Raw genomic sequence first — 23,625 nt, 5'->3', positions numbered from 1 at the left:
ATAAAAATATGTTACAAATAATTTTTTTACCTGATTTATTGAACCATAATGAAGACTGTCCCTTTCCTTCCTAGCAGGAAAGTCACCACAATGATAAGTGTGAGAATAAACAATTATGTGTATAGAGAATGAAACAGCAATAGCTGTTTTCACTAAGCACAGAAGTACATTATTGGTGCTTTTATCTAAATTTTCTTTTGTTGTGGCAAATCACACTATTTATTAACAGAATCTCATAAATAGATATTAAAAGAGAGCAAAAGTTAACATGTGAAAACTGACTAGCAATACTTTGACAATAAAAAATGGAAGCAAGCACACATAATAATATCAAATCAAATTAAACAAAACTAAGATAAGCAGCTGAATGGTTAGACCAGCTGCTTCACAACTCTAGGAGCCTGTGCTTGAATACTGGTTAAATCCTTGTCTAAGTATAATTTGCATATTATACTCATATTCATGTGTCTTTCTCCTACATTCCTTAGATATGGTGTGCATGTAGGTTGAATTATGATTTCAATTGGCTTCAGAATGAGTTGAGTGTGGCTGAGAGTATGAGCGTGCCCTGCAGTGTGGCATCTTGTCCAGGGTTTGTTTCTGCACCATATCCATTGCTATAGGGCTAGGTTCCAGTGCACTGTGACTGTGTAACAAGAACAAGTGGGTTTACAAAGTAGATGGATGAACAGTTTAAGAATGACTTCCTCACCATGACAAACATGTAAAAGCTATTCTAGCATAGTAAATGGTTTCGCTATTCCAAAATGTTGAAGAGTGAGTATAATATTATCTCCTCCTTCCCCTCCTCTACTTTTCTTTTTCTTATAACTCAGATAGCAAGGCAGTCATTATATAAAAGAAATGCAGCATGCACTCCCAAACTGTAAGAATTAAGCCTATCTGCAGACACTGCCTTGACTTAAAGCATACTGTAGGATCAATGTTATACAGTGTCATGAATGTTTTCCCATCAAACTCAAATTTGACAGCTCCTAAATGACCATTAATATGCCTGGTACAACTTCCAAAGGGATTTCACTATTTCACTCTGGAAATAAAATTAAATGCATGCCTGTAATTGTGTAAAACATACCAATGTTTATTTGTGATATTTTTTTTTAGTTTAAATAGAACTACTCTATTGAAAAAGATAGTGGATAAACAGATTGCACTGCCTTTATATGGATTAGTCTGCTCAAGAGAATCTGCTTGGGTAAACACTTTGTGCAGTGCTACAAAAAGCAGACATTACAATGTTTACACTAATCTTAAAGAGGAGCTCAGTCGGCCTTAGCGTTGTCCCTGGTGAATTGTAGTGCATATCTGAGTGGTGCAGTAATAACTGTGTTTTGGCTGAATAGGCACGGTGAAAAACTTGCCCCTATGCCCTAGAAGGAAGTGACTGGATTTTTTATTTATTTTCCTGGTTCATGAGAAAAGCTGCTGTGCATTCAGATCATAAGTACACTATGCTTCCCGACACAAAGTCTGCTTTACTAGCATTCAACACTCTCCGTAAGTAGACAAGGCCTCCAAAGTGCTTTTGGCAATAGCCTGCATCTGAAAACTTCAGCACAGCGATTCACCTCAAGTCAGATGTCAAAAGAACAATTTTTTTTTTTTGTTAGCAAAACTTTTTCACAATTAGTGACACTCTGGAATGTAACAAAAACATAATGGTTGCTAAATCCCAAATGCCATAGGCCTTAGATTTGTAAGCAGCCAAATGCAATACCATGCTCTGCTATTTAGACTGTCATTCTTTAAGCTACAGTAGCTATTGTGAAGATACAGCTCACTGGCCATATCTGGCCATCTTAAATTTCATGCAGTCTGTATTGTTATTTTAAAATCAAAGTCTTTAATTATGTCACTTTTTACAGGTAAAGCTACAAGTTACAAAAAAAGATACACTGAGATTAATGATCAAATACGATAAGATAAAAGATAAAATATGGAAAAGACATGACTGGAATCCTGCTTGTATAGTGAGAACCACAGTGGCACAGTGGTTAGCATTGCTGATTCAGAGCTCCATGAGACTGGCTTTGACTGACAGCCTGGTCACTGTCTGTGTAGAATTGGCACCTATCTTCCAATGTCTGCGTTGTTTTTCATTTCTGAACTCCAGTTTTACTTCTACAGTCCAAAAATGTAACATATTGGATTACTTAGTGACTACAGTTGCAGTTTTTGGGTGTTGTTTAAGTCTGCCTTTTGCTGGACTGCCTGCCACCACAACCTTTCAGGGTTTGGTCCTGTGCTGCACTCACTTTTTATGCTACAGGTCACTGCTATCACAAATTCATAAAAAAACAGAAAAACATTTTTGTTCTGAACTTGAAGCCTTAATTTTGGAAATGTCTACCATAGTAAAGAGATGTATAACAGATGTATGTAGTAGGATATATTAGGATTTTGTTTTTGTTACAGCAAAATATTTGCTTTTTACTTCCTACATGTTTCAGGATGTTGTTAATGTACTCATTAATATCTGAACCTACATTAGAAAATCCTGGAAAATGTAACACAAGGGGAGTTCTGATTCAGGTCTTTTATTTCTATCTATCCTTCCATTTTCAGCTACCGATTTCTCATGAAGGTGGGGAATCAGAGGCTATCTATACCAGGCAGGAACCAATCCTAAGGCAAATAAAAGTCATAAATCAACCTAACCTTCTCTTCCTCCTCCTGAAAGATAATTGAACAAAAGCTATGAGGCAACAGTCCGCCATTTAATCTCTTTAAATGTATAATGATAAAAATATTTTCTTTCAACCCTCTAGGAGAAACAGCAATGCCAAACACATGAAACCAAGACAAAAATATTCTAATTGGATAGGCAGCATTTTTTTTTCAATTTAGACATTTATCAGTTTTGACTCATAGTGAGAGTTTAAATGCTTCCAACCTGAAAGAGACATGATGCTGATGGACTCTCAAAAGACTTCCCTGTTTTTTTATGTTCTAATATATCATAAAGGTGCTTAAATGGCACTGCTAAAGCTCTGATGCTCTAATATTGACTATTATGAGGAGTGCAGTGGGATGAGCAGGTGTGAAAATGAAGTCCACAGCTGTAGGCATATTTTCACCCACATGATCAGCATGAAATCTAACACTGTGGTGATATTGCTCAGAAGGGATTAGTTGCCATAGTCAAGAAACAGGTCACCTTAGTCTCAATCCATACAAGTTAAATCATTCATAAAGAAAATGGGCAGTCCAAATATCTAAAAAATAAGCATCAACTTAATTAAAAGTAGAGGATTTATCAGAGGCCAGATTTAGCTGCTCTTACAAGACTCTGAAAAATGAGTAAGACGATTACATTTGTCATGGGTGATGTTATTTTCTAAATATTCCATTTCAAGTAAATGAACAAATTGTAGCTGAGCTTAACAATCCATAGCAGTTTAAAACAATCATGATAGCCAGTGCTCACTGCTTTTAACAGTTCAATTTCAAAAGCCCATAACAATTCCTTACTTCTCTCCTTAACTTTCAAAATGATTTCAAAATCATAATAAAGATCTGACTAAAAGAAAAAGAAAAATGAAGCACATGCATGCTTTATATTAGCAATATATACAAAGCATTTTTGTGAGACCAGATCTGGAGAACTAGAGGATATAGCCTACTGTGACTGGCTAAGGGAATTAAACATGTATTGCCTTGAATGAATCCTTTTCCAGGTCTGAAAAATTCTCAGTGGCACTGATAAAATTAATCTGTTTAAATGGATTTGATTAAATAGTGAATCATATACTCAAAAGGTGGAAAGTAGGGAAAACTGATTTCATTAATGGAAACTAGAAAACATTCCTTTATACAAGGGGGTTCTGTGAATCAGGAACAAACTGCCAAATCCATGTAGTGTGAAGTAAAAACCCAGTCAGCTTTGAAAAGTTACCTGTATGAAATATTGGGACAGTTTATACTGTAGTTATTAACAAACTATGCATGCCTGGTAGACTGAATAACCTCATTTTGCTTAAATATCAAAACGTTTCAGATTTTTTTAACAGCATGTAGTATCTAACAATCTACAATTTCTGCAAATATTCTGACTCTATGGTTCAGTGTTGAAGCTGGAAATAGTCACTATTTACAGAACCAATTTTATCCACGTTTAGGGTGACGGGAAGGCAGAACCTGTCCCAACAGCATCAGGCACACTCATGGACAGACAAACACAAAGTTTCAGATTATTAACTAACTCAGTCTTACATGCTGATGCCTCAACCCTCCAAAGAATGGAGGTCCTGGGTTCCACACTTAGCCCAGAGAAGGCACCGTCTTTCTGAAGTCTGCACATTCTCCCAGTGTGTGGGGTGTCTTTCTGTTGGTGTTTTCCACTTATTTCCCACACCTCAAAGATGTGCCATATCATACTGGGTGTGGATGTGTGTGTTTGAGTGTGCCTTGTGATTAACTGGTGCCTACCAGAGTTTTTGTCTTGTACCCAGCTCTACAAGGACAGGTGCACCGGCTCCTCTGATAGAAACAGGCAGGTTAGAAAATTGATTTTAATTAATAATTCACCTAACTCATAAATTCAGTACATGAGATTAGTAAAAACAGAGTGAGACATAGAGGATAACATGCAAACTTCACACAGACAGTCAGAATTTGGTTCCAGTTTCCTAAAGCTGTAAAACTGTAGCAATACCCATAGGAGTGTCCAGTAGGAAATATGTAGGTTTAATATGTTGAACATTAAGAAATTCTACTGTCAAATTTTCAATTCAGTACAACAACCTGACTTTGTCAGAAATCTACAGACTTAAGGTGCATGTGAATTTCCAAACAGGATAAGGCAAGTACTTTTAGGATTCAGATAAATCCCTGAAACTACGAGGCACATCACATTACTAATATTTTGTATCATTATTATACAATTAATTTGCTGGGTTCTAGAGACTTATTAAATGCGATGCTGATGAATACATTGTCGATTGTTTTAGGCAATAATGTGCTGGCCTAGGATGACGCTCTAAAAGATGATGTTCTACATTAGACTCCAAGAAGATACAAAGATGAGAGTCAAGGTGTCATTTTTCCACAAAGACTATTATCCATTCAACCATCTTAAAAACTTGTTTTGCCAATTTTGCCAGTGCAGGATCATATCCTAGCAGTAAGGAGGATAAGGCAAGCATCAACCCAGTCTGTTACATTCATGAATAATGGGCCAAGTGAACACAGGGAAAACATTGAATGTCCACACTGACAGAGACCCAGGAAATAAAGCCATGCCACAAAAATAACAGTGCCTCTGTAGCACCCCTAAAACAATCAACAAGAGGTATTTTGTCATTTAAAAGAAAACTTGCTGTCAGATAAACCATTGCACTACAAATGAACTTTGAATATCACAAGATACAGTAATTATAGCGTAAATAGGTCAACCCAAGATTCCCTTAACTTCTTACTTGTGTTCTGAGAAGTAAAGTAAAAGGAAACAGCATTTCTTGACTGCCTGACATTGTGCTGGCAAGGCTGCACAAGGCAAACTTTCTTTTGTCTAGACATGAAAACATATTTTCCTTGTAATTTTTTATTAAACACAAACCATGCCCTCCAAACAATTCAGACCTTACACATAAATGGCAATAGCCTTGAACAAAATAAATGACTGAAAGAATGACCAAAAAGCAATTTAAAACAGACAAGAATTCAAAAAAGGTTTTTGTTCAAAGGCTTATACTATTTGGCATTGCATAGTGTCAGTCCTAATGTTTGTGGGGTTTAGGAAATTGGACCATCGTTTATTGTTATTGTATATCAAATGTGATGTCTTTGCAACTCACATTCTCCTGTGTGAATGCCTGTCATGTACTGTAGATGCCGAGGCACTGCACAGATCAAGACACAAATGAAGGCTGACTTTAGGTTACAATGGAGATGGCGAGCCTATGTTTGGAGATTTAACACACTCTAATTTTCACTACTAAATAATACATTTGTAGCAGGTTGTCACACCTTTACTACCATCTCAAAAACGTCAATTACATAAACTATGGGTGCAAGGCATGAACTAATGCCAAGAGAAATGCTTTGATATTTTCATCCTTTATGTTTACCATAGCACAAACATTACATAACAGAAAGCACAAATCAGCTGTTGTGATGTGAGATTTTACATATAACTTGATGAATATTTTGTACTGTATATCTTTATTTGTAATTTAGACAAAGCAGTGTAATTTAGTGTTTAACCCCCCTTAGGAATGGGTCTGTTTGAATTTTACGACAGGATTTGGGGGATGTGTGTTTTAAACCAGTTTGGCAAGCGTTTCCTTGCTAAAGTCATTTCTACCCCCGCAAATGGGCTAAGGTGTACTTTAACATATGGGTTGGGGGCAGGTGTTAAGATGTTCTATTTCCCCCATTGGTCTGAAGTATGGCTGTTTGGAATTGGCTTGTCTCAGAAGCCTTTAAGTACCATGATGTGCTATTGGCTCTCGGGGTTGGACAGAACATCTATAAATGTATGTGTTTAACCTCAGTATCTCTCTCTTACCAACCAACATATGTTGAAGAAGCATCTCTCTTGCTAATCTGAAGAGAACACAATGAACAGCACAGCTCAGCAGCCATTTTGAACAGACATGTGGCTGAAAGCTGAGCATCAATGATGCCTTAACTAGAGACATTTAAGTAACCAGAAGTCTGTGTGCCACCTGAACTACATATCATCATTTAATCAGGTTGTATGGTTGCCAATATTCAAATATACTTTGCATTTTGTTATTATTTATGAATATTATCAATAATACTAATACATTGTTTAAACTGTAACTTAATTTCTGCTTGTCTTTTACTACATCTAATTGCCTAAGGCTACAGATATAGAAGGGAAGGTGGGGATAAGTTATATACAATAATACCTTATAAACAGTGGTAAATCTGTGAGATTAGGCATTCTAAGGCTACATATTAACAATAGGGGAAAGTAGAGCAATATATATTACTCTACCAAGACAAAACATCAGCTAACATGGGGTAGACTTGCCTCATGACATTGAAAATCAGGCACATGCGTCTTGTAATTCACAAGGCTACATATATTTCCCACTGTAAAATCAGACTTGGCTATTCAGTCTTAACAGAATGCATTTGGACTATCACAAGAAACCTACACAAGCATGACAGTAGTATGCAAATTCCAAACAGAAGGAAGTCATACTATTAGCTACAGACCTGCACAAGGCAACAGTCCACCACTGGACACACTGATACATCACCCACACTCAGTCACACTGGGCCATTGTGGAGTTTCTAATTAAACTAACATATATGGTATATTTTTTAACTGTGGATGTTAAAATCCACAGGTGGTGACGAGGCTGGGATATGAATAAAGAGGTTTGAAACTAATGCAGCAATACTAACGACTGAACACTACAGAATCCACTTGAATCAGCAATTAAATATCAGATAAATATGCAGCCAAATTTCTCAGGTTTGTCATTCATTTGTCACCATTATTTAGAGACTACAGGCATGACGTAGTGAATAGCCAGTGCTAGTAATTAGTAGCCATGGATCATCTTGGGTTTTTGCAAATGATAAACATTATACAGTTGCATGTTATTGTCTATCTGTTTAAATTTGTGAATAGTACTGCCTACCTTCTGTTCAAAGTTCTCTGGAGTGAGAAAGAAGTTATACAGTGGAACAAAATAACCCTCCAGCAGACCCATGAGTAGGACCAGGTAGACACCATCAGCAAACTACAAAAGAAAAGAGACGATTTTGTAGAATTAGGTAGCATCCACACAAATACTGTATGAAGTTAAAGATTATAACATAGAAGTAGGTAAGAAGCCATTGTTAAAACCAGCAGCATGGTCCTAAATATTTAAGTTTTAAATTAAATAATAATTTTAAAACAATCAGCACAGACCTACACACTTGTGTTTTCTATAGATATTTCTATCCCACATTCACTAAAATGTCTCGTCTTCACAATTCCTTCAACCTTATGAAAATGGGACACAAAAAAGGAAAATCAATTTATTAGCTATACCTTTAACCATATTAACCAATCTGAATGTTAGTTAATTTGTATTGTCATCTCAACCTGTTAATTTACTCCCATATATGCTGTAAGCTTTTATGTTGAATTCCTTGTACATTTTCATGTATTGAATGAGCATGCATTTTGGGAAATGTGTTCTTGCTTACTCTGTCAAGTGTGCCATATCCGAAGATGATTGACTAATTGAGTAGTCTTGGAGTTCTAAAGATTTTTCTTCAGCACAGATGTGCCAAAGGGATTTTTTCTTCTCTCAACTTACACACCATTTAATTGCTTTAATGGATAAAGACTGCAGGTCACAATTACATGCCAACAACTGCAAAATCGTTACTTTCGGTTTAGACTTTCTTGTGATTTATGTTTACAAAAAGACAGTGTGTTTATGAAGAAATAAAGTCAAAATTATAATGAAAGCAGCAAAATAATAAAGTTAAATTCTTCAAAAATAATGTGAATTGTATTTTTAATTTTACATGTTTTAGAAAGTCAAATAAAAATATAAAAAAGTCCTAGCTACATTTTAGAATGGCATTACTGTATAAGGTTGATAGATGTTTAGCATGAATACTCAAACATCTGCTTTGGGACTCAGCTGCTGCTTGCAGACCGGAGCAGTCCACTGCCTTTAGAATCAATGTTTTTCAGTCCAGTACTGTAATCTAATAAAGACTCAGCAAGTCATGCGTGAATCTTTTCAAATTAACTGGAAAATGGTTGAATTTGCATATCAAAAGAGATGACATTCAATACTCTTTTCCTCGGCACATCAGATATAGGTTGGCTTGTGCCAGTAAAATTGATTGTTGTAATTGAATATGAATGAAGTCGATTATGTCTCATTAGAGATAGTTATCACTTTACTTTATAGGATACATGTTTTTATTTAAGAGGAGTTTACAGACAAACTCTTAAATAATCCAATCTGAAAAGATGACCACACAAGAAATAACCTGTTACTGATGAACAGTCTCTGCACAAAACAGATTCAAATTAATAATAACTTTACTTGATTATTTGAAAAATTTTTTTACAAAGCACTCTTTTTAAAATATATACAATGTTTTGAAAGTTTAAGAAACATTACGCTTTTTGTTTCTTTATAGATTGTATTTAGGGAGAACGAAAATCAATGAAAAAAGATTTCAGAATATGCATGTACAATACTTGTACTGTACATAATTTAGCTGGATTATATTTACAATTGGCATTAAAATGTGTCTCCACTGTTCACATTGTGTCCAGACATACAGACTTCCAAAAAATGCCCAGTGCTCTTGTTGTGTGATGTTCACTTGCATTTACCAGCACACAGCAGCTACTGACCTGCAGTTAGAACAGAAACCATCAATGGAAAATGACTCAAATGAAAAAAGTCAAAAGAAGGTATTAGCTCAATTTGACAGTTCACATTGCTTGTATGTGACTGCTCGTATGTGACTGCTCACACACATGATTTTTGGGCCGTTTTCCTAGTTTGTCATTTTCACATGCCCTTTATTTCTTTTAATTAATTAATAAAATACTATTATTACTAATTATTCTTATTTTTACTTTGTGATGCCTGGTTAGCTCTTTCAACTCTGACTTTTGTTTTTATTTTGTGCCCTTCCTGGCTGTACATGCACTCTTCTCTGGATAGATTACTACCCATCTACAAAAGCTTTATCCTAGCCTAGATGATGCTGAAAGCCTGTTCATTTCAAGGAATGATGAAGTTCTTAAGAGGCTGCCTTCTTGCTTTTCACCAATAATTTTATTAAGTAATTAAGCCCAAAAATAATCGTTGGAAAGAATATTTTAATATCTTGCATCTCATTGCTAAAAAAGGTCCAGAAATTGTAGTTTTGCTTATATTATAGTTTTGAAAACTGACTACACTATTTTTGCATTTTAATCTAACTGTACACTTAGTCCTGCAGAAATATGAACTAACACAACAAAAAGCAGAGTAAACTGTATTTTACAACAAAGAATTTGCATTCCTTTTTTCATAATTTTAAACAAATAGTTAATGGGGGACAGATGGCAGTGGAGTTTTTAACCAGATTGTTTAATGGAATCTTGGAAAGTGAGACGATGCCTGAGGAGTGGAGAAAGTGTACTGGTGCCGATATTTAAGAATAAGGGGGATGTGCAGGACTGTAGTAACTACAGGGGGAAAAAATTTGTGAGCCACAGCATGAAGTTATGGGAAAGAGTAGTGGATGCTCGGTTAAGAAGTGAGGTGATGATTAGTGAGCAGCAGTATGGTTTCATGCCAAGAAAGAGCACCACAGATGTGATGTTTGCTCTGAGGATGTTGATGGAGAAGTATAGAGAAGGCCAGAAGGAGTTGCATTGTATCTTTGTGGACCTGGAGAAAGTTTATGACAGGGTGCCTCAAGTGGAGCTGTGGAATTGTATGAAGAAGTCGGGAGTGGCAGAGAAGTACGTAAGAGTTGTACAGGATATGTACGAGGAGAGTGTGACCGTAGTGAGATCTGTGGTAGGAGTGATGGATGCATTCAAGGTGGAGGTGGGATTACATAAGGGATCGGCTCTGAGCCCTTTCATATTTGCAATGGTGATGGACAGGTTGACAGATGAGATTAGACAGGAGTCCCAGTGGTCTATGATGTTTGCTGATGACATTGTGATCTGTAGCGATAGTAGGGAGCAGGTTGAGGAGACCCTGGAGAGGATAGGAATGAAGAGAGGGAGGTCAGTGGAATGGTGAGGATGCAAGGAGTAGAGCTGGTGAAGGTGGATGAGTTTAAATACTTGGGATCAACAGTACAGAGTAATGGGGATTGTGGAAGAGAGGTGAAAAAGAGTGTGCAGGCCGGGTGGAATGGGTGGAGAAGTGTGTCAGGAGTATTTTGTGACAGATGGGTATCAGCAAGAGTGAAAGGGAAGACCAGCTATGTTATATGGGTTGGAGACGGTAGCACTGACCAGAAAGCAGGAGACAGAGCTGGAGGTAGCAGAGTTAAAGAGGCTAAGATTTGCACTGGGTGTGACAAGGATGGATAGGATTAGAAATGTGTACATTAGAGGGTCAGCTCAAGTTGGACGGATGGGAGACAAAGTCAGAGAGGTGAGATTGCGTTGGTTTGGACATGTGCAGAGGAGAGATGCTGGGTATATTGGGAGAAGGATGTTAAGGATAGAGCTGTCAGGTAAGAGGAAAAGAGGAAGGCCTAAGAGGAGGTTTATGGATGTGGTGAAAGAGGACATGCAGGTGATGGGTGTAACAGAACAAGATGCGGAGGACAGAAAGATATGGAAAAAGATGATCCACTGTGGCAACCCCTGACGGGAGCAGCCAAAAGAAGAAGAAGTTGATGGGGGACAGATATAATACTGTCTGCACTGGGCACAATAGGAAGTTACAGCACAGTAAAATTGACACCAATCAATCCAGAAAGACAACCTATGCAGCGCTGCCCATCATCCAAATCTGTATGTGTTTGGGATTTAGAAAGACAACCCTTTCACTCTCAAGGAGAACATAAATTCCACAGGCCTAGATTTGAATCAAGGACTCTGAAAGAGTGAAAACAGACTTTAGCTTTATCTAAGTTATCTCTCTTTTTTCCTCTGATACATTAATAAATGTTTTTTCTTGCCTGATGTTTAGAAGAATATGTGCCCTGGCACTGAGCTGTGTCCTACCTCATATAAGTATGCTTTCTTTGTACTTCTTACATGCCATTATGAGAATAGGAGAGTGGCAAAGATTAGCAAGTAAGTGAAGAATTATAATTGGAAAGAAATGTAAAAACATATACAGTACTGGAAAATAATGAAGGTAGTTACTTTAAGGTCACATATTATGCGGCCTATTTTAACAATGATCTGTTATTATCACCTTTTAGAGCTTTTCTTTCTGTACTGGATTATTTTTCTGAACACTGGTAATGCTACTTTGTCTGAATGATCAGAGCAACACATAAAATAGTTCTTGGTATTTTTTCAGAGAAAAAACAGCTAGAGGGATGTTTTCTTTCTATTAAAGAGGAACAGTTTATGTAACTAAAGCAGACAAACAAGGTAATGATGATCAGATCAAATAAGCAGGAGAGAAAAAAGACTGCATTCACATATTCCCTGTGTCATATTTTACGTTTCATTAATGTCACAGGCTATAATCAAATTAAAACTGAACCATTGCATATTCTTTTTGTATAACCACATACTAAAGAAAGACGTATTTATGCAGCACATACAGACTTCCTCAGGCAAAATCTGGTCAGCAATTACAAGGCAATTCAAATTAGTTTTTGGCCACAGCAGGACATGGATGTGGCACATGATATTATATGATATAGCATTATTATTTGGTTTATTGTGATTATTAATGATAATAGTTCTTAATTTAGGTTCCATAAAAAATATCAGTTACAAATAAGCATACATTTAAGAACAAAGGATGTAAGAAAAAAAAAAATTAAAGGCTCCAGAATAATTTTTGTCTTTTCATTAAAAATGTGAAATGTGCTCTTTTTGATTATTTAAAATGTGATTACAACCAATAATTTCAGTCATCTAAATATTACCTAACTGTTAAACTACAAAAGGCTTACATATATTAATAAGAAAAATGAAAACATAAACTACATTATTAAATGACATACAACCTTAGAATATATTATTGTTAAATAATTTATGTTTTGTTCTTTGCCAGAGGTTAGATTTATCTAATTTAATATAATTGGTAGTTATATCATGAACATTATCCATCCATCCATCCATCCATTGTCCAACCCGCTGAATCCGAACACAGGGTCACAGGGGTCTGTTGGAGCCAATCCCAGCCAACACAGGGCACAAGGCAGGAACCAATCCCGGGCAGGGTGCCAACCCACCACAGGACACACACAAACACACCCACACACCAAGCACACACTAGGGCCAATTTAGAATTGCCACTCCACCTAACCTGCATGTCTTTGGACTGTGGGAGGAAACCGGAGCACCCGGAGGAAACCCACGCACACACGGGGAGAACATGCAAACTCCTGACTATATTCACTTCAATGAAGAAAACACCCTTCACAGCATTCACATCAGTTCTCATCAGAAGGATAAACAACTTTTACTACACTCTTAACAGTAAGGTGTACTTGAACCAGTGATTTTGTAGTAATAATTTAAGCTCCTTTGCCAAATTACTACTGCATCCACTCTTTTTGTAACCCTTGTTTGTTCTTGCAGAAATGAGCGAAACAGAAGACATCAACCCTTGAGTGTCTGAAACTGTCCCTGTTAGATTGTTTCCAATATTTTCCTTACCTGAGTGTCCAGCTCAGTTACTTCTAGATTAAGTTTGTTCAAATGCTTGTTAACAAATGTAATCAGAGTCTGTAAAAAAAGAAACACCAGAAATTACAAAACAAAAATTTAATAGTAAGATGGTACGTTATCAATTACAAATTATTATTTATAATTCTCATGAATTGATCACATTTCTGTAGTCTAAAATATGTATTCTCTGTCATGATCTTTCTGACTGTGCCAAAACCTGATAATTGAAAAAAGCTAATTCTAAATCAATTTTTGAGTGCTTCAATTGTATAGAAGCAACAGTGAATGAAATCCAGAAATTTTATGCAGTTTTTGAAGCAATCAGAAATATGGGGGGAAGAGGGAAAAATACTTTCAGAATAAATTACCGAAGACTATAAAAAGAATATAATTTTACATCATAACAAAAGGATACATACACTGTGTACATTGATATCCAGGTATAAGTATTAAAATGGAGCATTTTATTTCTGCCACATACAGTAGCTGCAGAGACCAGGATTTGATTACTGACTCAGGCTCTGCATGTGTGCAGTTTGCTTGAGCTCAACATGTCTGTGTAGAATTCTCTAAATACTCTAGCTGCTTTCTCCCATTAGAGATGTGCATGTGAGGCTAAATGACAAATTTGAGAATGTTGGCAATAAGTGTGCCCTCTGATGGACTACCATTACATCCAGAGAACTTTGCCTCCTGGTTGCTGGGATAGGTTCTGTCTTCCTATGGGAATGAAATTTAAATGGCCAAGTACAGAAAATATACAGATGGAATACTGTATACTGATGGAGATATAGGGCACATTCCTTATAAAGTAGTGTACTCTAACTGTTTTGCATTACAAATTGCAAAGTTCAACTCCCATTATGAAAATTGGATTGAGGTAATAATTTCTAGGATTGAGCAAAGGGGTGACCTTCTTTTGCTTTACAACAGAGTCCCCACTAGTGTCCAAAGTAGTGCCCAAAATTGATAAATCTCCAGGTCTCAAGACAGCTTCTTGGACTGACTATCTTAAATGGACAACTCTAATCCGCTTCTCCTGCATTATATAACAGGCTAAAGTACTGGTCCCAGTCTTTCTTCATCACCCTATAAAGGCAACATGGCTCCTTCTTACAACTTCAACTTTCACTTTCTTTCAATCTTCCCCATACAGACCTGGAAGTATTTCGATCTACAGTAATCCCTCCTCCATCGCGGGGGTTGCGTTCCAGAGCCACCTGCGAAATAGGAAAATCCGCGAAGTAGAAACCGTATGTTTATATGGTTATTTTTAGAATGTCATGCTTGGGTCACAGATTTGCGCAGAAACACAGGAGGTTGTAGAGAGACAGGAATGTTATTCAAACACTGCAAACAAACATTTGTCTCTTTTTCAAAAGTTTAAACTGTGCTCCATGACAAGACAGAGATGACAGTTCTGTCTCACAATTAAAAGAATGCAAACATATCTTCCTTTTCAAAGGAGTGCAAAGCAAGCAGTCAAAAAAAAAATCAATAGGGCTTTTTGGCTTTTAAGTATGCGAAGCACCGCCGGTACAAAGCTGTTGAAGGCGGCAGCTCACACCCCCTCTGTCAGGAGCAGGAAGAGAGAGAGAGAGAGCCACAGAAAAACAAAGTCAAAAATCAATACGTGCCCTTTGAGCTTTTAAGTATGCGAAGCACCGTGCAGCATGTCCTACAGGAAGCAGCTGCACACAGCCCCCCTGCTCACACCCCCCTACGTCAGCGCAAGAGAGAGAGAGAGAGAGAGAGAGAGAGAGAGAGAGAAGTAAGCTGGGTAGCTTCTCAGCCATCTGCCAATAGCGTCCCTTGTATGAAATCAACTGGGCAAACCAACTGAGGAAGCATGTACCAGAAATTAAAAGACCCATTGTCCGCAGAAACCCGCGAAGCAGCGAAAAATCCGCGATATATATTTAAATATGCTTACATATAAAATCCGCGATGGAGTGAAGCCGCGAAAGGCGAAGCGCGATATAGCGAGGGATCACTGTATTCCAATATTTCTAGACCCTATACTTAAGCTGGTACCTCTGGGTAAATTGCTTTCAGAACAACTGTTAAACCTGCAGGGTACCCCCATTCCAAGTGTAGGATTTTCTCATTCTCTTAGCATTACTTAAAGAATTATGTAAGATTATTCATATAAAAATATTATAGTGAATAGCAGCCACAGACAAATGGCTTAGCTGAGCATTTTAAATGAATAAAAAAACAAGCAATTAAAACAACAGAGCAGTGTGCAATCCCCCTTTCTTATTGTATGCTTTTTTGAATAGAACATATGCAGACTCAACAAGACAAACAAAAGCAAAACAATGATCAAAGGATGAAATAATGAGAATTCAGCAGAGTAGAGAAGATTTTGTGTTCATTGAGAACCCTTTTAAAATTCTAGACATAAAAAGGTATAATATTTGCACGTTAATTTGTTAAAAAGTGGCATGAAACTGTAACTTTGTATAGTAAAATAGGCAGTGACACAACAATGGAATGGAATGATGATACCAATGTGGGCAAATCTAACAAAACAGAAAAAGCATGAGCTTAAAGCATGCATTAGTGAGTTAAAATAAGATGCCGTTTTTTCTCCTTACCCTAGTAAGGCTCACGTAAGATAATAGCAGCAAATAATCCATGTTTGTACATGCAGGTTTTTTGAAGAAGAGCATGCCACAATTAAAGAAGTGAAACAAATTCTAGGGCTGCATGTAAGGAGGGAATCAAAGACTGACTGGTGCAGCCCTTTTGCCATGATACTCAAGGTTGATAGCAGTGTCAGATCTTGTATTGATTTAAGGCAAAGTTTTGAAGTTTGATGTATATTCTATGGCGCATGTTAGATTTCATAAAAGGACACTGGCAAGTGTCATAACTAGAAGATTAGTTGTGAGGCTATATAGAGCTTCTCTGACATGTCAACTGGACCAAATTTTAGACCACATTCAGAAAATTCAGGGGCACACCCTTAATGACATAGTCATATCCTGCAATGACTGGAAGATACACTTCCACCTTCTATAGGCTTTGTTTGACAAGGAAGCAGGGTTAACATAAATCCAAAAAAAGTAAAATGGGAATGTCTGAAATCCATTATTTTGGTAACTCCATTTGCAGGGGACTAATAGAGCCACAAAAGTGCAAGGTAGGGGGCAGTACTTGAATTTTTTTAATCCTCAGAGACATAGACAAGCCCATAATTTCCTTTGGTTAGCTGGCTATTATAAGCAAATTGTATTTTAATTTGCTGCTGGAGTCACTCCTCTCTCCATTGTAACAAGATGAAACAAAAATAGAAAAGGATGAAATATAAAAAAAAAAATACCAAATTCACATCCCATTCTCAAAAAACTTTCCTGCACAAAAAAAAAAAAATCCCTAAGTGAGAAGTATTATGACCTTGTGGTTGTGTTTGCACAAATTTTTGACAAAGAGGAACATCCAATCCAGTATATGTGAGCAGAAAACTGCTCCTGTGGGAGGAAATTATTTGACTATAGAAATAGATTGTTTGCTGATTAAATGGGTGTTTGAAGGTTTGTGTTACTATTTCTGGAGATTGCAGTTCACCCTAGCAGCTGATCATACTCCCTTGCAACAGCTGTATTGGAAAAACAATGTAATCTGTTTGCCTGGCATCTAAATAGGAGTATGTTTACACTAAAATTCCCAAATCTGTCACAGTATGTAGTAAATAATGATCCTGCAAGTATTCTCCAAGTTTGTATTGTGTGATTTATGCTTCATGTGACTATTCCATTGTGAAAAGATGATAAAGGATATGTCTGTACCCCATAACACTCCACCTGAAAGTACAATTTTCTTTTAAAAGCAACTGTCCACCTACAACCTTCTATATCTATCTACCTATCTATCTATAAGCTAAAAAAGCTGAAGTTTGGCAAGATGGTATATTTAGGACAATAGGCTCTTAAAATATTTTTAGAACAATATATTACATGGGAATTTGGGCTGCTTTTTCTCTAGCACCTTCTGAGGTGCTATACTTCTGAAAATGATAAGAAGAGAACATGATGGTGCTTTTGAGTAAGTAAAAGTATTTAGCAACTTTATTTTTTTGGTAGACATTTACTGAAACTCACTGTATATTGAGACAGTACTAATTTTAGGCTTTAATGCTAATATAGTGTTGATAGTTGTAGCAGTCTGTAGCTTTGACTCAACTTTAAATCACCTTTGTAACATTACCACATACCCCGGTTGTGACATTCTTTAATACAAAATTCTACTGCACTCTCTTTCATACCAGCACCACTAAGGACTGTATGTAGCATGTTCAACAGTAAGCAGCTCAACTGAACTAATAAAATTAGCACCTGGTAAAAAAAAAAAAAAAAATACAAATGTATACAGAAAAGTACTTAGTTACATAGTACTTCTGATACATTTGATTAACCAATGGCAATATAAATGAGGGCTGTTGACTTGTAACATTTCCTGAGGGAAGCTGGGTAACACAGCTAGTTTACTGTATAAATGCAGAACAGTGCTGAACTGCACCAGGTGCCCACATTATGTGTATTAATAGGCAGGTTGTGAGCCTGATTTGTGCACTAGATGCATGCTCTGTATTATCTTGTCCATCAGAGTCAGAGCTTACATCTGTGAGTACTGTGACCTTTTGTGCTGTGCAGGTGCTGTGTCTCTGTGACTCTCTTGTCTTGCAGTATGTACAAGATAAGATCACTAAATGTCAGCCAACTGAATCACATACTGTATATAATGCCATTATATTTGTAGATGTGTTCTGGATTTGTAAATGGAATTGTTCTTTATAAAAATTAACTGATATCAGTTCTAAGGTGAAATGATAATGAAGTGATGCTTCACAACTTCAAAGTCCTGGGTTCAAATCCAAGCCCAGAAACAATCTGTGTGAAATGTACAAGTGCTGCTTTTGTCTGTGTGGGTCTTCATCTGGGTATTCCAGATATCTTTCTACAATGATTGAAGCTGTGTGCATGATTGATTGCACCCTGTAATAGACTATCACTCCATCCACAGCTGGCATCCATCTTGCATCCAGTGTCGCCAGGATAGGCTCAGGTCCACTGAGACCATGAACTAAATAAGTGTGTTAGAAAATGAATGGATGTAGGGTTATATTTTGGCACTATGGTGGCAAAGTGGTTTTTCGGGAAGCGAACCCAGGTCTCCTTACTGCGAGGCAGCAGCACTACCACTGCACCACCATGCCGCCTAAATGAATATTCTATTACTTTGTATTCTGTCACACACATGCACATGAGAGGCAGCTAAAGGGCTCAAATGAGGGTAAATCCACGCCAGACCAGGGTGTGACGGAGTGCACTAATCCTTTCTCTCTTTCTTCTGCAGACCAGTTACGAGAATTTCCCCTTGAGCCTGATGACGTCACTTCTGGTCTCGACCCTGATGATGTCACTTCCTCTGCCTTTCCATAAAACTGCCATTTTTACCTCCTTCACGTCAGTTCAGTCCTCGTTCAAATATGTACACAATTGTGAATCTAATTTATTATTTTTCAGCCAGGTTTCAAGTATATGGGAGGCTGCCCCAAACATTTTTCAGACTCTTGTCTATTCATTTGATGATACAAAATCAATAGTATAAAAGAAAAAAAAATTAGACATGGTCAGCCATTTTTAAAGAAATGCAACTAAACTACTACCAAATGCCTAAAATCATGTAACATTTTGTAGAAGGTGGATATCTGAGCACACATGATCTTTTCTAAAACACGGTTTTATTTTTAAATTATGTAAACATGGATTTCTTTGTGTATTGGAAAAAAAGGACCGGTACTATATGAAGTACAGTACAATTATTGTGACCAAGTGTAGTGCCTTAATTTTATTGCTAAAGGAAAACCAAAGAAAATAATGAAAATATGATTTTTGTTCCCTTTTTTTTAGCTAAACAGTCATGATCTTGCACCAGAAAGAAAAGGGACAACACAGCAAACTGTGCTTAACTCAAAAATGTCAGCTCAGCAGATTATGGCAGCAGTTAGTGGAGTTCAATTACAACCTTGCCTCAGATTCATCCATTGGTTGAAACTTGGTTGATGCATCAGACAAATGTGGACAAAAAACTAATTTCTTCAACATAAAGAAATGTTTAAACTATGTGATAGTGAGAAGCTCTTTTCTAGTCTTGTGCGCTGTGCTGTTTACCAGACAAAAAGGAAGGGGGAATTAGACACTGTTTCTGTTAAACAATGCTCCCTTCCTTGTAAAATAAAATAGGTTGAAATCAAGAGACACTCAGTGTGAAGACAGATACTGAAGCTGCTATTTCTGATTCTCAGCACAGTTTTACGCTTTTTTTCCATTTTGCTTTTGAAATATCTTTACACTGATGACTTATAATTGGTAATTGACCATTAAAACCAAACCAAAGTCCTTTGGCACAGATAGCACAAAAACACAGAAAGAGAATAACTAAGGAAGTGAGATACAATTTTCCATACATTGCAAAGTGACTATTACAGCATAAATACTCCTACATTTTCACTTCCCTTTGGTGCAAATGAGTATAGTGAATCCCAATGTCCTGGTTAATTTGTCCTTTATGGCTCCGTAACTATTCCCTGTCTCTAATTGGTTATCTCTGTCATGCCTTCACCACCTAATAGCTCATACGTGGTGAGTGTATTGGCGCAAAATGCCTGCTGTCACATCATCCAGGTGGATGCTGCACATTAGTGGTGGTTGAAGTGGTTCCCCATTCACTATGTAAAATGCTCTTTAAGTAGTGAGAAAAGTGCTATATCAATGTAAAGAATTATTATTATTATTTGTAAACACCTCCATTAAGAAGAACTAGCCTTACTCGAATATTTTTAAACAACACACTCTGTACTCTTAATTGAGTGAAATTTTCTTCACTCTTTTTTCCTCAGGTAGCAAGGCTCCATAATTGTGATTTGAATGAGTAGACAGAAACAAAGACATAAATTTCACCTTCAGATCATTCTACTGTTTTAACTCCAGCTGTTATAAGGAAATGCTTTACCAAAGGAATTGAATTACTGCTCACCCCAATATATGTCACAGCCATAAATAAAGGACTCAAGGAGACCAACCTACTGAACTGTAAAGCTTGTTTTATCCAAAATGGTCTGGAACATCTAGCACAGACACATGGGCCAGAAATCACTTATGTAAAATAGTTATATTTTATTATGTCACTAAATAAACCAAAATTCTCAATAAAATGACGTAACAGAGATCTGAAATCTTAATGTTTTCATGCTTATCAAACAAACCCAATGTTTCATAATGATGAAAAAGAAGATTGAAAAAGTATATCAAGTGAAATGAAAGGGTAAAGACAGCATTAAAGGAATACTTGATCCAAAAATTCAATGCTTTGACGAGCTGCCTTTTCCCCTCATTCTTTGGTTAAGAGTCCTGCCTTCAATTCAAAAGCACAGTACTATGGGAATGCTTTTCCTGTTTATGATAAATATTTTTTTTTATTTTCTGGAAGTAACTATTAAGAACATTTTAGCAAACAATGTATGTGTTTGAAATGTTTTGAGCATACAACTCCTAACATAAATGTGGATTATGCAACATGAGAAATGTGGGAATTTTCTTCTTTTTTCCGTGGAGGTTTTTCACATGGTTTGTTGCATTGGTCACTATTGGGTTCTATTATATCATAAACTTTTTCTCTTGTTGTGTATGAAACCATCAGATTTAAATTTTGTTCTCAGACTAGCAAAATACCTGCGCTTCGCAGCAGCGAAGTACTGCTTTAAAATTTTAAATAAAAAACGGAGGGAAAATATACCAATAATTATTTGTTAAGGATCTCTTTGTATACCACGTTGTCAGTTTGGCCCTCCGGTTGTAATATGACCAAGCTGTGTGCTGAGCTTACTCTTCAGCATGCAACGTATAGTTGGCCATGTGAAAAGCAATCTTGCCTCAAATCAATGCCAACCTTTTGTAGGGTCTGTCTCTGAGACATATTAATTGTCATTACGAAGCAGAGCCTTACTGGAAATTGTAGGCGTTTGAATTGAAATGGGAGATCAGAGGGTATAACGGGGATGCGAGGAATAAAAACTCTCTCCCCTGAGCCACCGCCAGTAAAAATAGTTGCCTCAATTAGGTCCTTTTGCAGGCATGTGACCTGAATTCTCGTGCAGTTCCAAAATTTCGGTGGCTGTAAGTTTCTCAGTATTGGTGCCCCAACCTTCAAAATTAAATTATACTCAGGAGTGCCCTGGAGGATTCAGAGTGTGGACCGAGCTGCAGGCTATGGACGTATATATGTACGTAAGTAGGATTCAGTTAGCGTTGGGAACCCACGTACCAAATTTCTTGAAGATGGGCCCATTAAGTAACAAAGACCATTGTAAAGTTCAATATGGCGGCCGACAGTGGTGTCATGCCACCGAATAAGTATGTACATCGGTTTCGGTTAGCGCAGGGAAGCCGCCTACCAAATTTCGTGAAGATGGGGCCATAAATAAGAAAGTTTAACATGGCAGACGTTGTCGACCGTTATGACTGTTACGTGTAGAATTTTGAAATGAAACCTGCTTAACTTTTGTAAGTAAGCTGTAAGGAATGAGCCTGCCAAATGTCAGCCTTCTACCTACACGGGAAGTTGGAGAGTTAGTGATGAGTGAGTCAGTGAGGGCTTTGCCTTTTATTAGTATAGATGCGTGTATATATATGTGTGTGTGTGTGTGTGTGTGTATGTATATTATATATATATGGTTTTGGCAGCCAAGCTCTTTTTTGTCCAACCTAGAAGACCTCTCTTGAGATCCGTTTAATTGCCTCGTTGATTGCATGTCTTCTAAGGTAGTTTCAATACCCATTTCCTGCACCGAGTCATCTCCCCTTTTATGAGTGACTGTGTTAGTGGCCGTACTTCGTACAAGTCTTTGAACGCACTGAATACTTGTAACTGGTGTCGCCCGTCGGCTACTTTCGACAGGGAATGGAAGCAATTGTCGAATAACAAAAATTATTTGTAAGTGATTTCGCATTGAAGGAATAGTAAAAACTTGATCATTTGGGTCAATACCTAAAGAAATACACACAGCAAATGCAATTGAGAATACACCAGAATCTGTATGTTTTAATTGTTGCTGTGCGTCTTCATAAACTATGGGAGGTTTGTAAGGAAACAAAGCATGAAGGAAACGAAGCTGCTCCTCAGTGAGGTTGAATTTTTTTATCAGCGTTTAAACTGTCATAGACATGAATTACAGCACCATCATAATAGGTACACACCCAGTGAGTCACTCATTCAGTAGCTGCAGAAGGTAATATTTGAATATGTTTTGCATTTTGTGGAATGGGCATTATAGGTATGTCAGGAGTCCACATTAGCAAAACCTCTTGAGGTTGGAAAATTGTATGTGCAGCTAAAATTTTGTTGAATTTGCTCATGTGATCTGTTGATGAATAATCATTATTTACCAACTCATTCATTGCAAAATTTGACAGTGGTAAGATCACTCCTTCCATAACACTAAACACAAACACTAAGTAGACACTAACAGTAAAAAACCGGGAACAACACTAAATGAGATAAAGTAAAAGTCTACTAAACACTAAAGTACAAAAACGAAGTAGAAAGTAACAGTAAACCGCAACACCACCGGGAACACTGGCACACCGTGTCTACTAAACACTAAGAAGAAACACTAAAGGAAAAAATACTATTCAGTAAGTAGCGCATCTACTAAACAGTAAATCAGTAATGGAGAAACGACTAAACACTATGGAAAAAGAATGGCAAGACTGCATCAGCTGCGGAGCTCAGCTCGCAGCGAAATGAAGTGAATGAAATCAGGTGAATGGGAGGGGAGATGATCACGTGACTCCCCCATCTGCCTTAACTCTCCATCCCTCCAGAAACACAGTCTCTCGGATCCCAACTCTCCTTTCGCACACCGCGTCCACTAAACACTAAGAAACGCTAAGTAGAAACACTAAAGGAAAAAATACTATTCAGTAAGCACCACGTCTACTAAACAGTAAATCAGTAAAGGAGAAAGGACTAAACACTATGGGAAAAGAACGGCAAGACCGCGTCAGCTGCGGAGCTCAGCTCGGAGCGAAATGAAGTGAATGAAATGAGGTGAATGGGAGGAGAGATGATTACGTGACTCCAAAAACCACCTTAACTCTCCATCCCTCCACAAACACAGTCTCTTGGATCCCAACTCTCCATTATATATATAGACTAGCAAAATACCCGCGCTTCGCAGCGGAGAAGTAGTGTGTTAAAGAGGTTATGAAAAAAAAAAAAGG

General features: G+C 37.2%; 1 protein-coding gene across 1 annotated transcript in view; it reads right to left on the bottom strand.

Moving 5' to 3' along the window:
- Nucleotides 1–23,625, bottom strand: part of parvaa (parvin, alpha a) — a 199,033-nt gene that overhangs the window by 26,166 nt on the left and 149,242 nt on the right. Inside the window, exons 10-11 of the mRNA XM_028793917.2 lie at nt 13,325–13,393; nt 7,641–7,742 (exon numbers count right to left, since the gene is read on the bottom strand). Of these exons, the coding sequence (XP_028649750.1) occupies nt 7,641–7,742; nt 13,325–13,393 (171 nt within the window). The remainder of the gene's footprint in view (nt 1–7,640; nt 7,743–13,324; nt 13,394–23,625) is intronic.

The sequence above is a fragment of the Erpetoichthys calabaricus genome, chromosome 2 (assembly GCF_900747795.2).
Source record: "Erpetoichthys calabaricus chromosome 2, fErpCal1.3, whole genome shotgun sequence".
NCBI lineage: Eukaryota > Metazoa > Chordata > Cladistia > Polypteriformes > Polypteridae > Erpetoichthys > Erpetoichthys calabaricus.
The sequence above is the reverse complement of the archived record's forward strand: the minus strand, read 5'-3'. Positions and strand labels throughout refer to the sequence as shown.